The sequence below is a fragment of the Canis lupus genome, chromosome 20 (genome assembly GCF_011100685.1).
Source record: "Canis lupus familiaris isolate Mischka breed German Shepherd chromosome 20, alternate assembly UU_Cfam_GSD_1.0, whole genome shotgun sequence".
NCBI lineage: Eukaryota > Metazoa > Chordata > Mammalia > Carnivora > Canidae > Canis > Canis lupus.
The window spans coordinates 51,232,798-51,247,105 of NC_049241.1; the positions used below are offsets into that span (position 1 = coordinate 51,232,798).

The window sequence follows — 14,308 nt, forward strand, 5'->3', positions numbered from 1 at the left end:
CAGCAGCCTCCCGGCTGGGCGCAGAGCTGTGGGGGGAGGGGGCTCAACCCCATGACCTTGAGATCACGACCTGAGCCAAAACTGAGTCAGATGCTCAACCAACTGAGCCCTCCAGGTGCCCTCAGATCATTTTTTTCCTAATGCTTTTTTGCGTCCTTAGTCTGGCTGAGGGTTTCCAGGACGGTGGAGCAGGTTCTGACACATTTCTTTGGAAAGTCTGGCGGCGAGGGCGGTGTTGGGCTTGGTTTCCCGTCCGCCGTGAAGTGGACCACTAAGCAGCGGTACTCGGAGCCAAACCTAGACGGGTGTGGGCGCCGTCAGAACAGCTGGGTCTCACTCGTGTCCGTGGGGCCGGTGAGAGGCACAAGCGAGACTGGGACATTTGGCTTCAGCCCCAGCCCCATTTCCTACCTACCCTCTGCTCCCCTTCTTACTACTGGCTCCAAATGGCTTTTTTACTTAGTTGAATCTGGTGCTTTAAGGATATCTTTGAGGATTTTCAAAGAATGTGTTGCAAGCTCTGAAGGCACTCCCTGGAGACGCATTCCAGAGATGTTTCTGTCAAGGAAGGGGCAGCCTAGCCATGGGTGGTCACTGTGGCTGCCTGGCCTGGCTGGGCCTACACATGCAGATGTCAGGTCTGGATGACTTTAAAGAAACTGACTGCATTATAATCTGAGTTATGACTATTACCGAAAAAAATGAACATGGTGAGCAAACATCAGCAGACTTAAGAATGAGGATACCCGGGCAGCCTGGGTGGCTCAGTGGTTTAGCGCCGCCTTCAGCCCAGAGCCTGATCCTGGAGACCGGGGATCGAGTCCCACATCAGGCTCCCTGCATGGAGCCTGCTTCTCCCTTTGCCTGTGCCTGTGCCTCTCCCTCTCTGTGTCTCTCATGAATAAATAAATAAAAAATCTTAAAAAAAAATGAGGATATCCAGGTAGGTGCTTTTACAAATGTGTTTATTTCCTCGTGTATTGACGTAGCTTCACACTCTGCTTAGGGGAAAATCATGGTGAAAGCCCAGGCTTACACTTCCTATTTGTAGAATCAAACCCACTGCTTGGCCTGAAGGACCATAATCAAGGGCACCCGAGACACCATCAGGGAGGTGAATTCTCGGTGACAGGGCTTGGGAATGGGTTCCTAGGGACAGCAGTGCCCACACTCCTCTGCACACTACTGGAGTTGGACTCATCCTGGGAAAGCTGATGGTGGGGTCATTGCTATAAACAGCCCTGAGGTTGTCCCTTGAGAGAGGTACCCAGAAGCACCTAGCACTGAGGAGAGCTGGACTTGCCAAGTAGAAGTATTTACAAAATGGGAATGAGCTGTTCTGTTTCTCTTCCTTGATTAAAAAATAAAATCTATCTTCAAAATTTAAGAGAAAATTGGGGCCAGAGTTCAGTCCAGCTTTCTTGCTGCGTTGCCCCTTCCTGGTAGTGATGCCTGCCTGGCTACTGTGTGTTGTGGAATTCGCTTCCTGTTGGGATGAGTGGGTTGCGTGGGCACATGGTTCCCAAGCCTGCCAGGGGCTCAGGCTGGCTCACAGCAGGCACCTGGCATGGAGTGGTCCAGGAAGAGGGTGCCTGATGGGCCCCAGAGTGCACAGGATCCGGGTTCAGGGGAAGTCGCGGTAGGGTAGGCGGAAGGGGTAGAGGGGTGTGTAGCGCGAGTCATGCCAGAGCAGCTTCTCCTCCAGGAAGGCCAAGGTCTGCAGGGTCAGAACCAGGGTCTGGTGTTTGAGCATGCTGTACACGTTCAGGCCTGGGGGTGGGGGTAGAGAAGCAGTCCAGGCTGGGCTGCCTACCACATCTGGAGCCCCCTTTCCTCCTGGAGGGAGCAAACCCCTCCCCACATTCCCCTCCTATAGAGACACATGGCCTGGCATGGGGTCCCAGATCTTGCAGGCTAGGTTCAAACCTGGGCTCAGCTGCTCACTGACGGCAAGACCCTGGGCAAGCGACTACCCTCCAGTCAGCCGCAGATGGAGAGCCTCCTGTGAGCCTGGCTCTGCCCTGCGCTGCGGCTGTGATTCCCACCTCACACTCCAGTGGGACAGACACACCGGAAGGAGAGGATGGGGCAAGTTGTGCAGGATCTTGTGGGCCTCAGGAGTATTTGGGCTTTGAAAAGAGGGAAGTGGGAACCCCCCAGGCTGTGGGCAGAGGGGAGCGCTGGGGCTCCGGGGCTCACAGGCGCCCTCTGGTGGCCGTGGTGGGGACAACAGGCTGCAGAAGAGAACAGGAACCCCGGGACAGGGCCGCCAAGGAGAGGGGGGCGCTGGGGGGTACAACAGGTGGAATTCCGAGTACTTATAGGACAAGGTGCTCCTGAGAACCCCAGGTGCAGCTGTCGGAGAAGCAGCCAGTCACGCAGTCAGGAGAGAGAGCCTTAGGGATGAATCAATGTGGTGATGGCTGAGACCTGGCCCAGCCAGACAGGACCCCACAGCTCCGCCTGTCTGAGCGAGGAGCCAGATGAGGATAGTTGGCAGCCCGCGCAATCACTCCGTGCCCAGCACCGAGACCAGAGGTCGCACAAAGCCTTTAAGGATGGCATTTCCCGATGCCCTGTTCGGCCAAGCTGAGGGCTGGGTTGATGAGGGCACAGAGTGGCAGGTGTACAACTGGAACTGGCCCGTGGGCTGTTGGGGACCTGGGGAGAAGCGGGGCCCTCTGCTCACCGACAGCTGGGATTAGGTTGAAGGTCTTGAGCCCAGTGGTGGCTGCCACGATGTTCTGAGGCATGTTCTCGTATGCTCTGAAACCGAGGCCAGGAGGGGAATGCTGCAGCTGCAGAGGCCAGGGCCTGGCACCCAGCACCCCCACCCCTGCTCTGTCCCGCACCCTCACAGGTCCACAAGGAGCACAGAGTCACCCCAGTGGCGGTAGCGGGCCAGTTCTGTCAGGTACTGGGGGTCCGAGGTCGGCAGCTCCAGGGAGTCTACAATGTGCAGGTCATCCTATTGGGAAGAAAGGGCAGTCTGAGCCCGTGAAGGCCTCCCGGGAGCCGCCTGAATTCTCCAGCCCCCACAGCCCAGGCCCCAGGACCCCAGCAGCTCCTGGTGGGATCAGGGCTGTACCTGGGCCAGCTTGACCGTCAGCGCCACCTTGAGGCCCTGCACCCGCACTTTCATGGGCAGCATATAGTAGTAGCTGGTGGGGCCGCGGGGGCCGTGGGCAATGCCTCCTGCAGAGACAGAGGTGTGAACAGGTAAAGACCCCAGCTGGGCATAGAGGTCAGAAATTTGTCACAGTGGCTGGTGTAGAGAGGCACCAAACAGAATCAGCAAAGAGGTAGGGCCTCAGGTCCAGCATCACCTGCAATAGATGACTTTGCCTCACTGAGCCTGTTTTCTCAGCTGTCAAACCCTGAGTGAGGACCATCTACCTATTGTGTCCATCCTCTGCTGGGCCCTGGGGGTGCAACACAGAACAAGATGAATGCCCTCATGTCATTCGTATTCAGACACAGGAACCAGGGAATGAGGGCTGTCTTCTTGGGGGCAGCACAGCCAAAGGAGGTCAGGGAGGGCTTCCTGGAAGAGGCACAGGCCAAACACATCCTAAGGATGGAAAGAGTCAGCCAGGCAAATGGGAGAGGTGTCTGGTCAGAGAGGATGTAGAGGAACAGGTGGGGGGTGCGGCCTGTAGGCTCCACTGCCTGGAAGGCCAAGGTAAGGAGCTCAGACTTCCCAAAAAGGTGGGGAGCTGGGCGGTTTAGGAAAAGCAGGAAGTCTGGTCCAGGAGAGTTGAGACAGGAGTCAGGGTCAAAAGGGGCTGTGGCCACACAGAGAGAGCGCCTGGGGGGTTCAGTCAGTTAAGCATCTGCCTTCGGCTCAGGCCGTGATCCCAGGGTCCTGGGATTGAGCCCCGCATTGGGCTCCCAGCTCAGCAGGTGGCCTGCTTCTTCCTCTTCCTCTGCCATTCCCCCTGCTTGTTGTCTCTCTTCTCTCAACTAAAGAAAATATTTTTTAAAAAGGGGTGGGGATGGGGGAGTGCAGGCTAGAGCCAGGGCTGGTGGGGGCTGGGAAAGTAGACAACTTTCTGACTCGCACATGGCCAGTGAGGTCTCTGGGCTTGAGTCCTGCTGCCCCTGCCCAAGTAGAAGGAATGGGACTGATGAGGCATCACAACAGACGTAGGTGTGTATGTGCGATTAAACACCCAGACGCCCCCCACTCACCTCCTCGCCAGATGGGGGAACGGATGCTGCCATGCCTAGAGCGCCCACTGCCTTTCTGTGGCCAAGGCTTCCGGCCTCCACCCTGCACCTCCGCCCTGGTCTTGGTCTTGGCGTAGCTCTGCAGGTGCAAAGGCAGGAGACGGTCAGGTTCCCGAGGCAGACATGGTCACGGCCGAAAGGCCCCAGGCCTGGGAACCCTTGCCACTGGGGAGCCTGACAAGAGGCACAGAGATTAGGGCTCCATCGGGACAAGCACACAGCACTTGGGGAGGGAGAGAAGGCTGAAGAAATCGAGAGTTCCCTCGTTCACTCACAGCCTCAGAAAGGCAGGGGCGCTGCTGCCTGGCACACAGTAGGCACTCAGTATTTTTTGAGTGATTTTCATACGGTGGCGACTGAAAGGAAGGTGTGGCATGGGGAAACGTGTGTAGAGAGTGAAGAAAATCAGGGACAGGTGGGGACGTGACGAGGGACTTCCAATGTCAGGCTGAAGACTTCGTTCCTAGCACCATGGTGAGCCAGGGAGGGTGTGAGCAGGGGGAGGACTCCCTGGACGTGAGGTAAGCAGATGGAAAGCAAAAGAGACATGACCGATACTGGCTTCTTCAATGCACTTGGCAAAAAATCCAAACTACTCACCACTGTTCCTGCTGATCTGTGTGGCCATACCTGGCTCCCTGTCGTCCCTGCTGCAGGACCTTTGCATGTGCTATTCCCATTACCTCTACCCTCACGCCACTATCCCCTTTACCTAAGTCAGCACCTCCTACACACCTGAGGATAACTATCCCCTTTCCTGGCACAACTTCCCTCATCATATTTTTACAGGCATGACTACTTGATTCATGTTCAGCTAACTAGACTCTGAACTTCAAGAAGGGCAGGGATCTTGCCGGTCTTGTCCACAGCACAATGCCTAATGAACACCTGGCAAATCACCCATCAGTGAATAGTTCAGAAGAGAGAAGATAAGGCCTGAGGCTAGCAGTCCAGGGAAGACAAACTGAGGAGCCCTCCCTGCCTCCTTCCACCAACGTCACCCAATTCGGGCACTCACAATTCTCTTAAAGTTCCTCTGCCAGATGGCAACCTGGTGCAAGATATCCAACCTATGGAGAAAGAAGAGGACGTGAAAGGCCTACCTCCAGTTAAAGCCCTTCCCACCGCACCACATGAAAACAGGGGCTCCCCCATTCTTGTTCCAGGGCCCTATGTGATCTGCCCCTGCCCCTCGCTGCCCCATCTCATACCACCTCCAGTCCCATTCCATTTCCATTCTGTGAAATGCCTTTGTGCTCACTGTTCCCTCTGCCCGAAATGCTCTTCCCCTGGCTGGTTCCTTCTCAGCCCAAACAACAACTCCGAGAGGAGCCTCCTTGCTAAGACGATAGCCACTTCATCCTCCTTCTCACAGTATCTTACTCTCTTTCTATTCTTACAACTTACTTATTGCCACCTCCTTTATGGACTGGTTTGCTTCTCTAGCCCTGCAGTATCCCATTCAGTAGACATTGGCCACACATGTGGCTACTGAACAACTGAAATGTGGCCAGTGTTACATGTTGAAATGACAATATTTTAGATATATCAGTTTAAATAAAATAGATTGTTTCTTCCTATTTTTCTTTAAATGTGGCTACTAGCAAAATTTAAATTATACACGTGATTCACATTATGTGGCTATGTTGGACATGACTCCAGGGTAGCTTGCCAGGGGTTGGCAAACTGCTATGGCTAGTAGGCCAAATCTGGCCTGCTGCCTGTATCTGTAAATATGTTTTACTGGAACACAGCCATGCTTCTGCTTACAAACTGTCTATAGCTGCTATTGCACTACATCAGCAGAGATGAGGAGTTGCCATGGCTACATTATACCCTGCAAAGCCGCAAATATTTACTATCCGGCCCTTTACAGAAAAAGCTTGCAGACCCTCGCTCTTAACTATAAGCAACATCAGCAACCTTGGTGCTCACTCACTGCTGTAGTCCCAACACCTAGAATGGAATTTGGCACATAGCAGATGCTTTTTAAGTATTTACCAAATACACAAAATATGTTGTTTTTAATTTATTTTGTCATCCTGCACTAGATTGGGACTCTGTATATGTTGTCTTTAATTTTTTTTGAAAGATTTTATTTATTTATTCATGAGAGACACAGAGAGAGGCAGAGACACAGGCAGAGGGAGAAGCAGGCTCCATGCAGGGAGCCCGACATGGGACTCGATCCCGGGACTCCAGGATCACACCCTGAGCTGAAGGCAGCGCTAAACCACTGAGCCACCCAGGGATCCTGTCTTTAATTTCTTTTGTCACTCCACTAGATTGAGACTCTGTAAAAGCAGGGGACTAATGAGAGGGCTACTGAGTAGTGATAGTAATGAACTAACAGCACTTATTAAGTGCCAGATACAATGCACTTGAGGGGCATCATATGCCTTGGCAAGCGAGCAATAAGCCAGCCCAAGGAGTTGGCCCACATAAGGTTGAGATCCTGGCTCTAAAGCTTAGAAGCTGTGTGACTTTGAGCAAATTCCTTAACCTGTCTGTGCTCAGTTTCTTTTCTTTTCTCTTCTTTTTTTTTTTAAATTTATTTATTTATTCACGAGAGACATACAGAGAGAGGCAGAGACACAGGCACAGGGAGAAGCAGGCTCCATGCAGGGAGCCCAATGCAGGACTACATCCGAGGACCCTGGGACCACCACCTGAGCCAAAGGTAGATGCTCAACCGCTGAACCACCCAGGTGCCCTGTGCGGAGTTTCTTTATCTACAAAGCAAAGCAAAACAAACAAACAAACAAACAAACAACCCCCCGCAACCCTGGATCCTATCCTAGGGTTGCCATAAGGATCTACTTAACCAAAATGTAAATAGGCTATGCTAGGCACTCAGTAAGGGCTTAACCATTGTAAGTGCTTATTTTCGCAAAACCCGGTAACAGCAATCATAATCAACATATCTACAGAATCAATCACGTGCCACAATTAACTCATGTCACCATCACAGCAACCTCTTGAGGTTTGACACAATGGGGGACACTGGAACACAAGAAGAGGGAAGGCAGGATTTGAACTCAGTCACTCAGGCTCCAGAGTTCTGCGTCCTTAACTCTTGGGGGACCTCAACCTCACACAACTCTGCAGGAGGGAAAACCATCATCCCCGTTTGGCAGGTGGAGAAAGTGAGGCTCAAGCCCAGGTCATCCTGATCCCTGAAGCCCCGCTTCTCGTCCCTCCGGCACTCGGTTCACCGTTTTCACTCCCACTCACCTGGGCGCTGTGGAGAAAACTTCGGGGTGCAGCTCGGCCAGACCCACGCGCTCCTGCTCGTAGCCCCGAAGGGACTCCACCCAGGCCTGCACCGGACGCCGGGGCGCCGGTACCGGGAGCTCGCACCTGCGCAGCACGGGCTCCTGGGGACCTGAAGCGATTGGGAGGTCGTCGGTCAGGGCCGCGCGTCTGGGCTCCCGGTCGCCGTCCCTCCTAGGGCGACCCCGGCAGCCTCACCCGCGCTCCCTACGGCCTCCGGCTTGGCCGCCTGCGGCACCGCCTCTTCCGCCACCGCGTTCAAGCCCTGTAAACGGCGGCCGAGAGTGAGCGTCGACCCCCGGAACCGCCAACCTTTGTCCTCAGACCCCGTCCCCAGCCTCCGGCCTCACCCGGCAGCCCGTGGGCCGGCGCCAGGCCCGCGCCGCGGCCCGGACTATCCGCAGCATCGTCGCGCAGCTCCCCACGCGGAGAGGTCACGGCTGCCTCGGGCTGCGCGCGTCGCCTAGCGATGACATCACGCCCGCGACACCGCCCACCCCGTTCGGATCCGCGCGGGAAAGCTGAGCGTGCGAGAGCGAAGACGGCGGGGCCTGGCCCAGGGTGCCCCCATCTCCGCCCAAGACTAACAACCTCCAGCCCTCGACCCTCACGCCTGGCCGCAGGGACCCTCAGCAGCACCTGGAAACGCGACCTCGCAGCAAAAAGGCGCGCTCCTAGCGTAGGCCCCGCGTTTCTTGGGCCCCGCCCCCGAAGCGCCTGTGCAGGAATTCAGCCAATAAGGCCTCCCTGCCGAAGGTTACGCTCCTCGTCCAGCCAATGAGCGTTAAGTGTGGAAAAGCGGCCCCGCCTATGGCTGGGGCGGTTCGGGGGCGGGACCTAAGACACTAGGACCCCCCGCGGTTACGCTTTGGGAGGCGGTCACGCCCTCCAGGCCCCGCCCTCCGCCCCCGTCTAGCTCCCCTAAACCCTCCGCGGTGGTTTTTCGGTTTCCAATAAAGTGGCTTTGTGTGTGTGTTTACGTGGAGGGCCTCATCTCCCGCGGAAAGCCCTTAGGATCGAGTCTGTGGGACCGTGCGTCTCAGATCCCCCAAAGCAGAGGGCCGTGTTCCCCTGGAACCACAGAGGGGTCTGGGTCTTCTCCACCTCCGAGGCACGGTCCTGTCCGCGCTTAGACCGCTCTCCGAGCACAGAGCAAGCTGGGGAGACCGCAGACCCTGGATCGCCTCCCTCATTGCGCATCCTTACAACTGACGTCCAAATATTCGTTTTTTGTTTTTTTGCCACGTTCCCCGCGTGGCCTCCAGAGGGCGGCATGAACGCATAGCAGCCTTCGCTGCCTCCAGAGCCTGACAACTCTCCCACCCCCACCCCACTCAATGGCCTGGACCAGGAGGAGCTCAGCCACCTAGATCGTGGTCTGGAAGCCAACCTCAGTTTCCTCATCTGGAAAATGGAGAGGTCGTGAGACTTCAATGCGATGAAGTCATGCATAGCACAAAGTGAACACTTAATGTAATGGTATTATTATTATTTTTTTTATTTTTATTTTTATTGAGGGTGAGTTTTAGCTTTAGAACAAGTCAAAGGGGATCCCTGGGTTGCTCAGCAGTTGAGCGCCTGACTTTGGCCCAGGGTGTGGTCCTGGGGTCCCAGGATCGAGTCCCATGTCAGGCTTCCTGCATGGAGCCTGCCCTCTGCCTGTGTCTCTGCCTCTCTCTCTCTCCCTCTCTCTCTGTCTTTCGTGAATAAATAATAAAATAAAATATTTTAAAAAAGAGAACAAGTCAAAAAGGACACCTGGGTGTCTCAGTGGTTGAGTGTCTGCCTTCTGTCCAGGTCATGATCCCGGGGTCCTGGGATCAAGCCCCTCATCCCCACGGGGAGCCTGCTTTTCCCTCTGCCTCTGTCTCTGTCTCTCTTTGTGTGTCTCTTATGAATAAATTAATTAATTAAAATTTTTTTTTAAAGATTTTATTTATTTATGACAGAGAGGGAGAGAGAGGCAGAGACACAGGCAGAGGAGGAAGCAGGCTCCATGCAGGGAGCCCGACGTGGGACTCGATCCGGGGTCTCCAGGATCCGGCCCCGGGGTGAAGGCCGCGCTAAACCACTGAGCCACCAGGGCTGCCCTAATTAATTAAATTTTTAAAAAAGTCAAGAGCCAAAGCAGGGATGGAGTGAACCTTGAAGGACTTTAATACTGCACTAAAGATGTGGGCACTTTTTTTGTGTGTGTTCGTATCTGATGTATAACATGTATTTTTTGTGTAGTATTAATAAAAATTTATGATGTATTTCATTGTGTATTCTATCCCTGCTAGAATAATTGTGGATGCCTATTTAAAACTCCACCCACTTTGCAATTTAGAAAGGTCTTTCAATTCTTTATGTTGTAGCATTCTATTTATTCATTTTATGTTTGCATAGGTAATTCACACACCCGGGTAAAGAAAATGTCAACAACTACAAAAGTATAGCTGGAGTTAAATGTCTCCTGTAGTCTCTGACTCTGCCCCTCCCTGGTTCCATTCTCTAAAAGCTACCACCACAACCAGTTATATGTCTCCTCCCAGAACCAGTTTATGATTTTATTTTATTTTTTTTAAAGATTTTATTTATTTATAGACACAGAGAGAGAGGCAGAGACACAGGCAGAAGGAGAAGCAGGCTCCATGCAGGGAGCCCGACGTGGGATTCGATCCCGGGTCTCCAGAATCACACCCCAGGCTGCAGGCGGCGCCAAACCGCTGCGCCACTGGGGCTGCCCCAGTTTATGATTTTTTTTTTAATTTTTTTTCTTTTTAAATTTATTTATTCATGATAGTCACACGGAGAGAGAGAGAGAGGCAGAGAGAGAAGCAGGCTCCAAGCACCGGGAGCCCGATGTGGGATTCGATCCCGGATCTCCAGGATCGCGCCCTGGGCCAAAGGCAGGCGCCAAACCGCTGCGCCACCCAGGGATCCCCAGTTTATGATTTTATAGGCAGATTTGCAAGTTTGTCCTGTGCCAGGAAGTTTGGGGTTTATGTAACAAATGGTGGAATAGCACTTGCTTAATGATTTATTAGGCACCTACTATGTACTGCATAGGGAATTCCAGCAGATAACATTGAGATACTCAGTGCAGTGCAGAATCAGAATAGGAATTCTGAGGAATCAGAATAGGGGAAAGGAGGTATATAGGGTCTGGGGGAGCCCAGGGGAAGAACTCTTAACCCCTGGGGGCAGGGGCCTCAGAGGGGACTTTCCTGAAGCTGTACCTGAGAGTTCAGGTTTTGAGGGTCCATCAGGAGTTTGTCCAGAGAAGAAAAACTATTCCAGATGGAAAGAATGGGGTTGCAAAGGCCAGAAGTGGGGAGAGAGCGGCAGGAGTCAGGGGTGGCTGGGCCTTCCTGCTAATCTCTGTATCGTTTCTATTTATTTATTTATTTATTTGTTTATTTATTTATTTATTTATAATTTATTTTTGTATCGTTTCAATTTTAGTGTGTGCTGCTGAAGCAAGCACATGGCTGGGCCTTCCTGATGGCATCTCATTCATTTAAGTTGACCCACCTCAGGGCCTTTGCACTTGCACTGTTTTTTCTGCCTGGAACATACTTTTCCCAGAGCTCCACATGGCTCTCTCTCTCACCTCTTTCAGTTCTTTGCTCAAATGGCACCTCTTCCAAGAAGCCTGTCTTGACCACCCTATTTAAAATTGCAATCCCGGGCAGCCTGGGTGGCTCAGTGGTTTAGTGCCGCCTTCAGCCAGGGCATGATCCTGGAGACCTGGGATCGAGTCCCACGTCGGGCTCCCTGCATGGAGCCTGCTTCTCCCTCTGCCTGTGTCTCTGCCTCTTTCTCTCTGTGTCTCTCATGAATAAATAAATAAAATCTTTCAAAAAAATAAAATAAAATAAAATTGCAATCCCCACTCCTGGCCCTTCTGATGCCCTTAGACTTTTTTTTTCCCCATCAGTACTCAGTATTCATCTTCTAATATCCTATGTAATTTTGTGTTTTTTAATGCTTTTTGTTGTCTCCCATATTAGAATATAAACTCGCCCAGGACAAAAATTTTGCTCAGTTTCCTTCCCTGCTGTAGATCTAGCACCCAGGATAGTGGCTATAATACAGTAGAGATTCAATACCTGTTTCTTGAGTGGATTTCTTTGGTCATCATCCTGAAACAGAAAGCTGTCCCTTTGTCTCCTGAGTCGTAAGTCTTTACCCCCCTGATGTCATGGGCACATAAGGTACTAAAAAGGGATTTTTTTTTACCCAATGACGCTGTACTCACACGGACACAAGTTCTCCACCACGCACCCCCCCCTCCATAGTCATTCTCCCTCCACAGAAGGAGCCTGCAAACACCGGAGTCAGATCACATCCCTCCCTTGCTCAGAACACTCCACACCTCTCATTTCACTTTTAACAAAAGCCAAAGCCCTCACTGCAGGCTGCAAAGCCTTGCAGGACCTGGCCTCATGTCCTCCGACCCTCCCCCTTTATCACTCTGTGGTTTAAGCCACACTGGTCTTCTCACCAGAAACTGGTCAATCCCATGCTAGCCTCAGGGCCTTTGCACTGGAGCTTCCCTTCTGCTTGGACCTCTGTCCCTTAAATATCTGCATGACTCACTTTCTCACCTCCTTCAGGTTTTTACTCAAATGTTACCTTCCCCGGGTGGCACTGGGTCTAGAGTCACTCTTCCTTCCTTCATAGGCCTTCCCAGTCATTGTTTCCGGTGCTTTTACCGCATTCTAACAGATGATGTCATTCTTATTTATCTTGACTCTTGACTGTCTCTTTCATTAGAATGTCAGCTCCTGGAGAAGGGGGTCTTTATTTCTTGCTGAGCTTCCTTGCTAAGAAAGGTGCCAGCCTTCAGTTCAGGTCATGGTCCTGGGGTCCTGGGATTGAGCCCCACATCAGGCTCCCTGCTCATATGAAAGGAAGGAAGGAAGGAAGGAAGGAAGGAAGGAAGGAAGGAAGGAAGGAAGGAAGGAAGGAAGGAAGGAAAAAAGAAAGGTGCCAGGCACCTAATAGGTTCTTAGTATACAGTAATTGAACCAATGGGATGTAGAGAAAGAGGTTTGCACGGGAGTACTCTACTGGCGTATTGATTGTGAGTGAGCCTTAATGAAAGGGCAGTAAGAACCTTGAGACCTGCATACTGCAAGGCTCAAACTTTGACCATTTTGGCCCAAGGCAGGGTGGAGGTCAAAGGTTGATGTGTCTAGCCCACTCCTGTGGATCAAAGGCTCAATTGCAGGTGACCTTTGTCCCCATGGCATGTGGCAAATGTCAGCTTTGCAGCCCAGAGAAGATCTCTGCTGACCACGTAGGAAGCACACATCAGGAGCTGGAAGACCTCCAACATCTGGTCTTTTCTTGTCCCCCATCACTGTGCAAGGGTTTTCACAAAGGCCACAGGTCAAGGATGGAATATTGGGGGCAGCCCTTGGAGAGGAGGTACAGGGCACAGGTGCAGGCTTGACCAGGGGCCACTGACCTCCTGGGGAGAGCTGCTCCCTCATCGCTACCAAAACATCTGCTGCATGTTTGTTTGCAGCTCTGTTTGTGGGTGACCGCCACACGTGAGGACGAGGAGTCTCCCATCGCAGCACCCCTCAGAGCCCCTGGGGATGGGCCTGATTTGCATAGACATTTCTATTCCCTTTGACTTCCCTTCAGGTCGGCCCAGATGGGAAGTAGAGCAGAAAAAAAGGGCTTGAACCCCTTGGGGCAGGGCACCTGGACTCTCCAGGCCTCAGTTTCCTCTTTTGTAAAATGGGAGTATAATTATCCTGCCCTCACATGGTAATGGTGGGGCCATCCATTCCCTGCTCCGCCTTGCCCCGCGGTGAGGGGCTGACCCTTGCATAGGCCACCTCCTTGCCCACTGGCTTCTGCCCAAATTTAGCCAATGGCAGCCACTGAGGGCTGACTGAGGGCTGGAGGGTAGAAGGGGCCAGGGTATCTCTCCCCATCTGCTTCTGGCGGCCTCTCCCACTGAGCATGGTCTCTATTTGCTAATTTCTAAATAGTCTAACCCCTTCCCCAACTCTAGTTTCTCATCTCTGTAACCAACCCCTGTGCTGAATGCCCTCTGTCGGGGATGTGTCTATCTTCCCTGTAGACCCTGACTGATGTAAAGCAGCTGTGAGGCATTTGTGTTTTGGTTGTTTGATTTTATTTTTTTAGGGCACAATTTAGGTTAGGGCACCCGGGGGGGCTCAGTGGTTGATCATCTGCCTTCAGCTCGGACGTGATCCCGGGGTCCTGGGATCGAATCCTGCATCGGGCTCCTCCCGATGCATGGAGCCTGCTTCTCCCTCTGCCTGTGTCTCTGCCTCTCTCTGTGTCCCTCATGAATAAATAAATAAAATATTTTTTTAAATAAAGGCTACAATTTAGGTAAAATAAAGTCTTCCCTTTTCAGCGTACAGTTCTGCAAGCTCTCACAAACATATATAGTCACGTAACTGCCACCACAATCAAGATACAGAATTGTTTCATCACCAAAACTCTACCGCTCTGTTTTTCCTAGTCAGTCCCTCCCTCTGTCCCCAGCCCCCTCCCCCCAACCACTGGTCTGTTCACCATCCCTGTAGTTTGGCCTGTTTTAGAATGTCATAGAAATGGAGTCACTCATTAAGTCACCTTTTCGGCCTGGCTACTTTCCTTCCTTATAATGCATTGGAGATTTCATCCATGTTGTTACATGTCACTAGTTCCTTACTTTCGGAACTAGGGATTACAAATACTCCATCCTTGAGTGGTCTTCTGTGTAAGGATGGCCTGCAGTTTGTCTACCCATTCTCTAGTTGAGGGAACCTCTGGGAGCTTTATGCCAGTA

At 52.3% G+C, this 14,308-nt stretch overlaps 1 protein-coding gene across 1 annotated transcript; it reads right to left on the reverse strand.

The window, feature by feature from the left end:
• Positions 1-948: 948 nt before the first annotated feature.
• Positions 949-7,982, reverse strand: MRPL4 (mitochondrial ribosomal protein L4). Its single transcript, XM_038567344.1, has 9 exons — positions 7,854-7,982; positions 7,702-7,768; positions 7,465-7,615; positions 5,249-5,300; positions 4,192-4,309; positions 3,089-3,195; positions 2,859-2,968; positions 2,690-2,766; positions 949-1,770 (listed from the first exon to the last, which is right to left on the reverse strand). Exons 1-9 carry the CDS (start codon positions 7,908-7,910, stop codon positions 1,625-1,627), a joined length of 885 nt encoding a protein of 294 aa, XP_038423272.1. The 5' UTR covers positions 7,911-7,982; the 3' UTR covers positions 949-1,624.
• Between the last annotated feature and the right edge of the window lie 6,326 nt (positions 7,983-14,308).

Excerpts from the sequence above, each read along its gene's own strand:
- MRPL4 (XM_038567344.1), bottom strand. The coding sequence starts at position 7,910 with ATGCTGCGGATAGTCCGGGCCGCGGCGCGGGCCTGGCGCCGGCCCACG. Across the intron at positions 7,769-7,853 it reads GCCGGCCCACGGGCTGCCGG|GGCTTGAACGCGGTGGCGGA; the intron begins GTGAGGCCGGAG and ends CGCCGTTTACAG. Across the intron at positions 2,767-2,858 it reads TCTGTGCTCCTTGTGGACCT|AGCATACGAGAACATGCCTC; the intron begins GTGAGGGTGCGG and ends CCTCGGTTTCAG.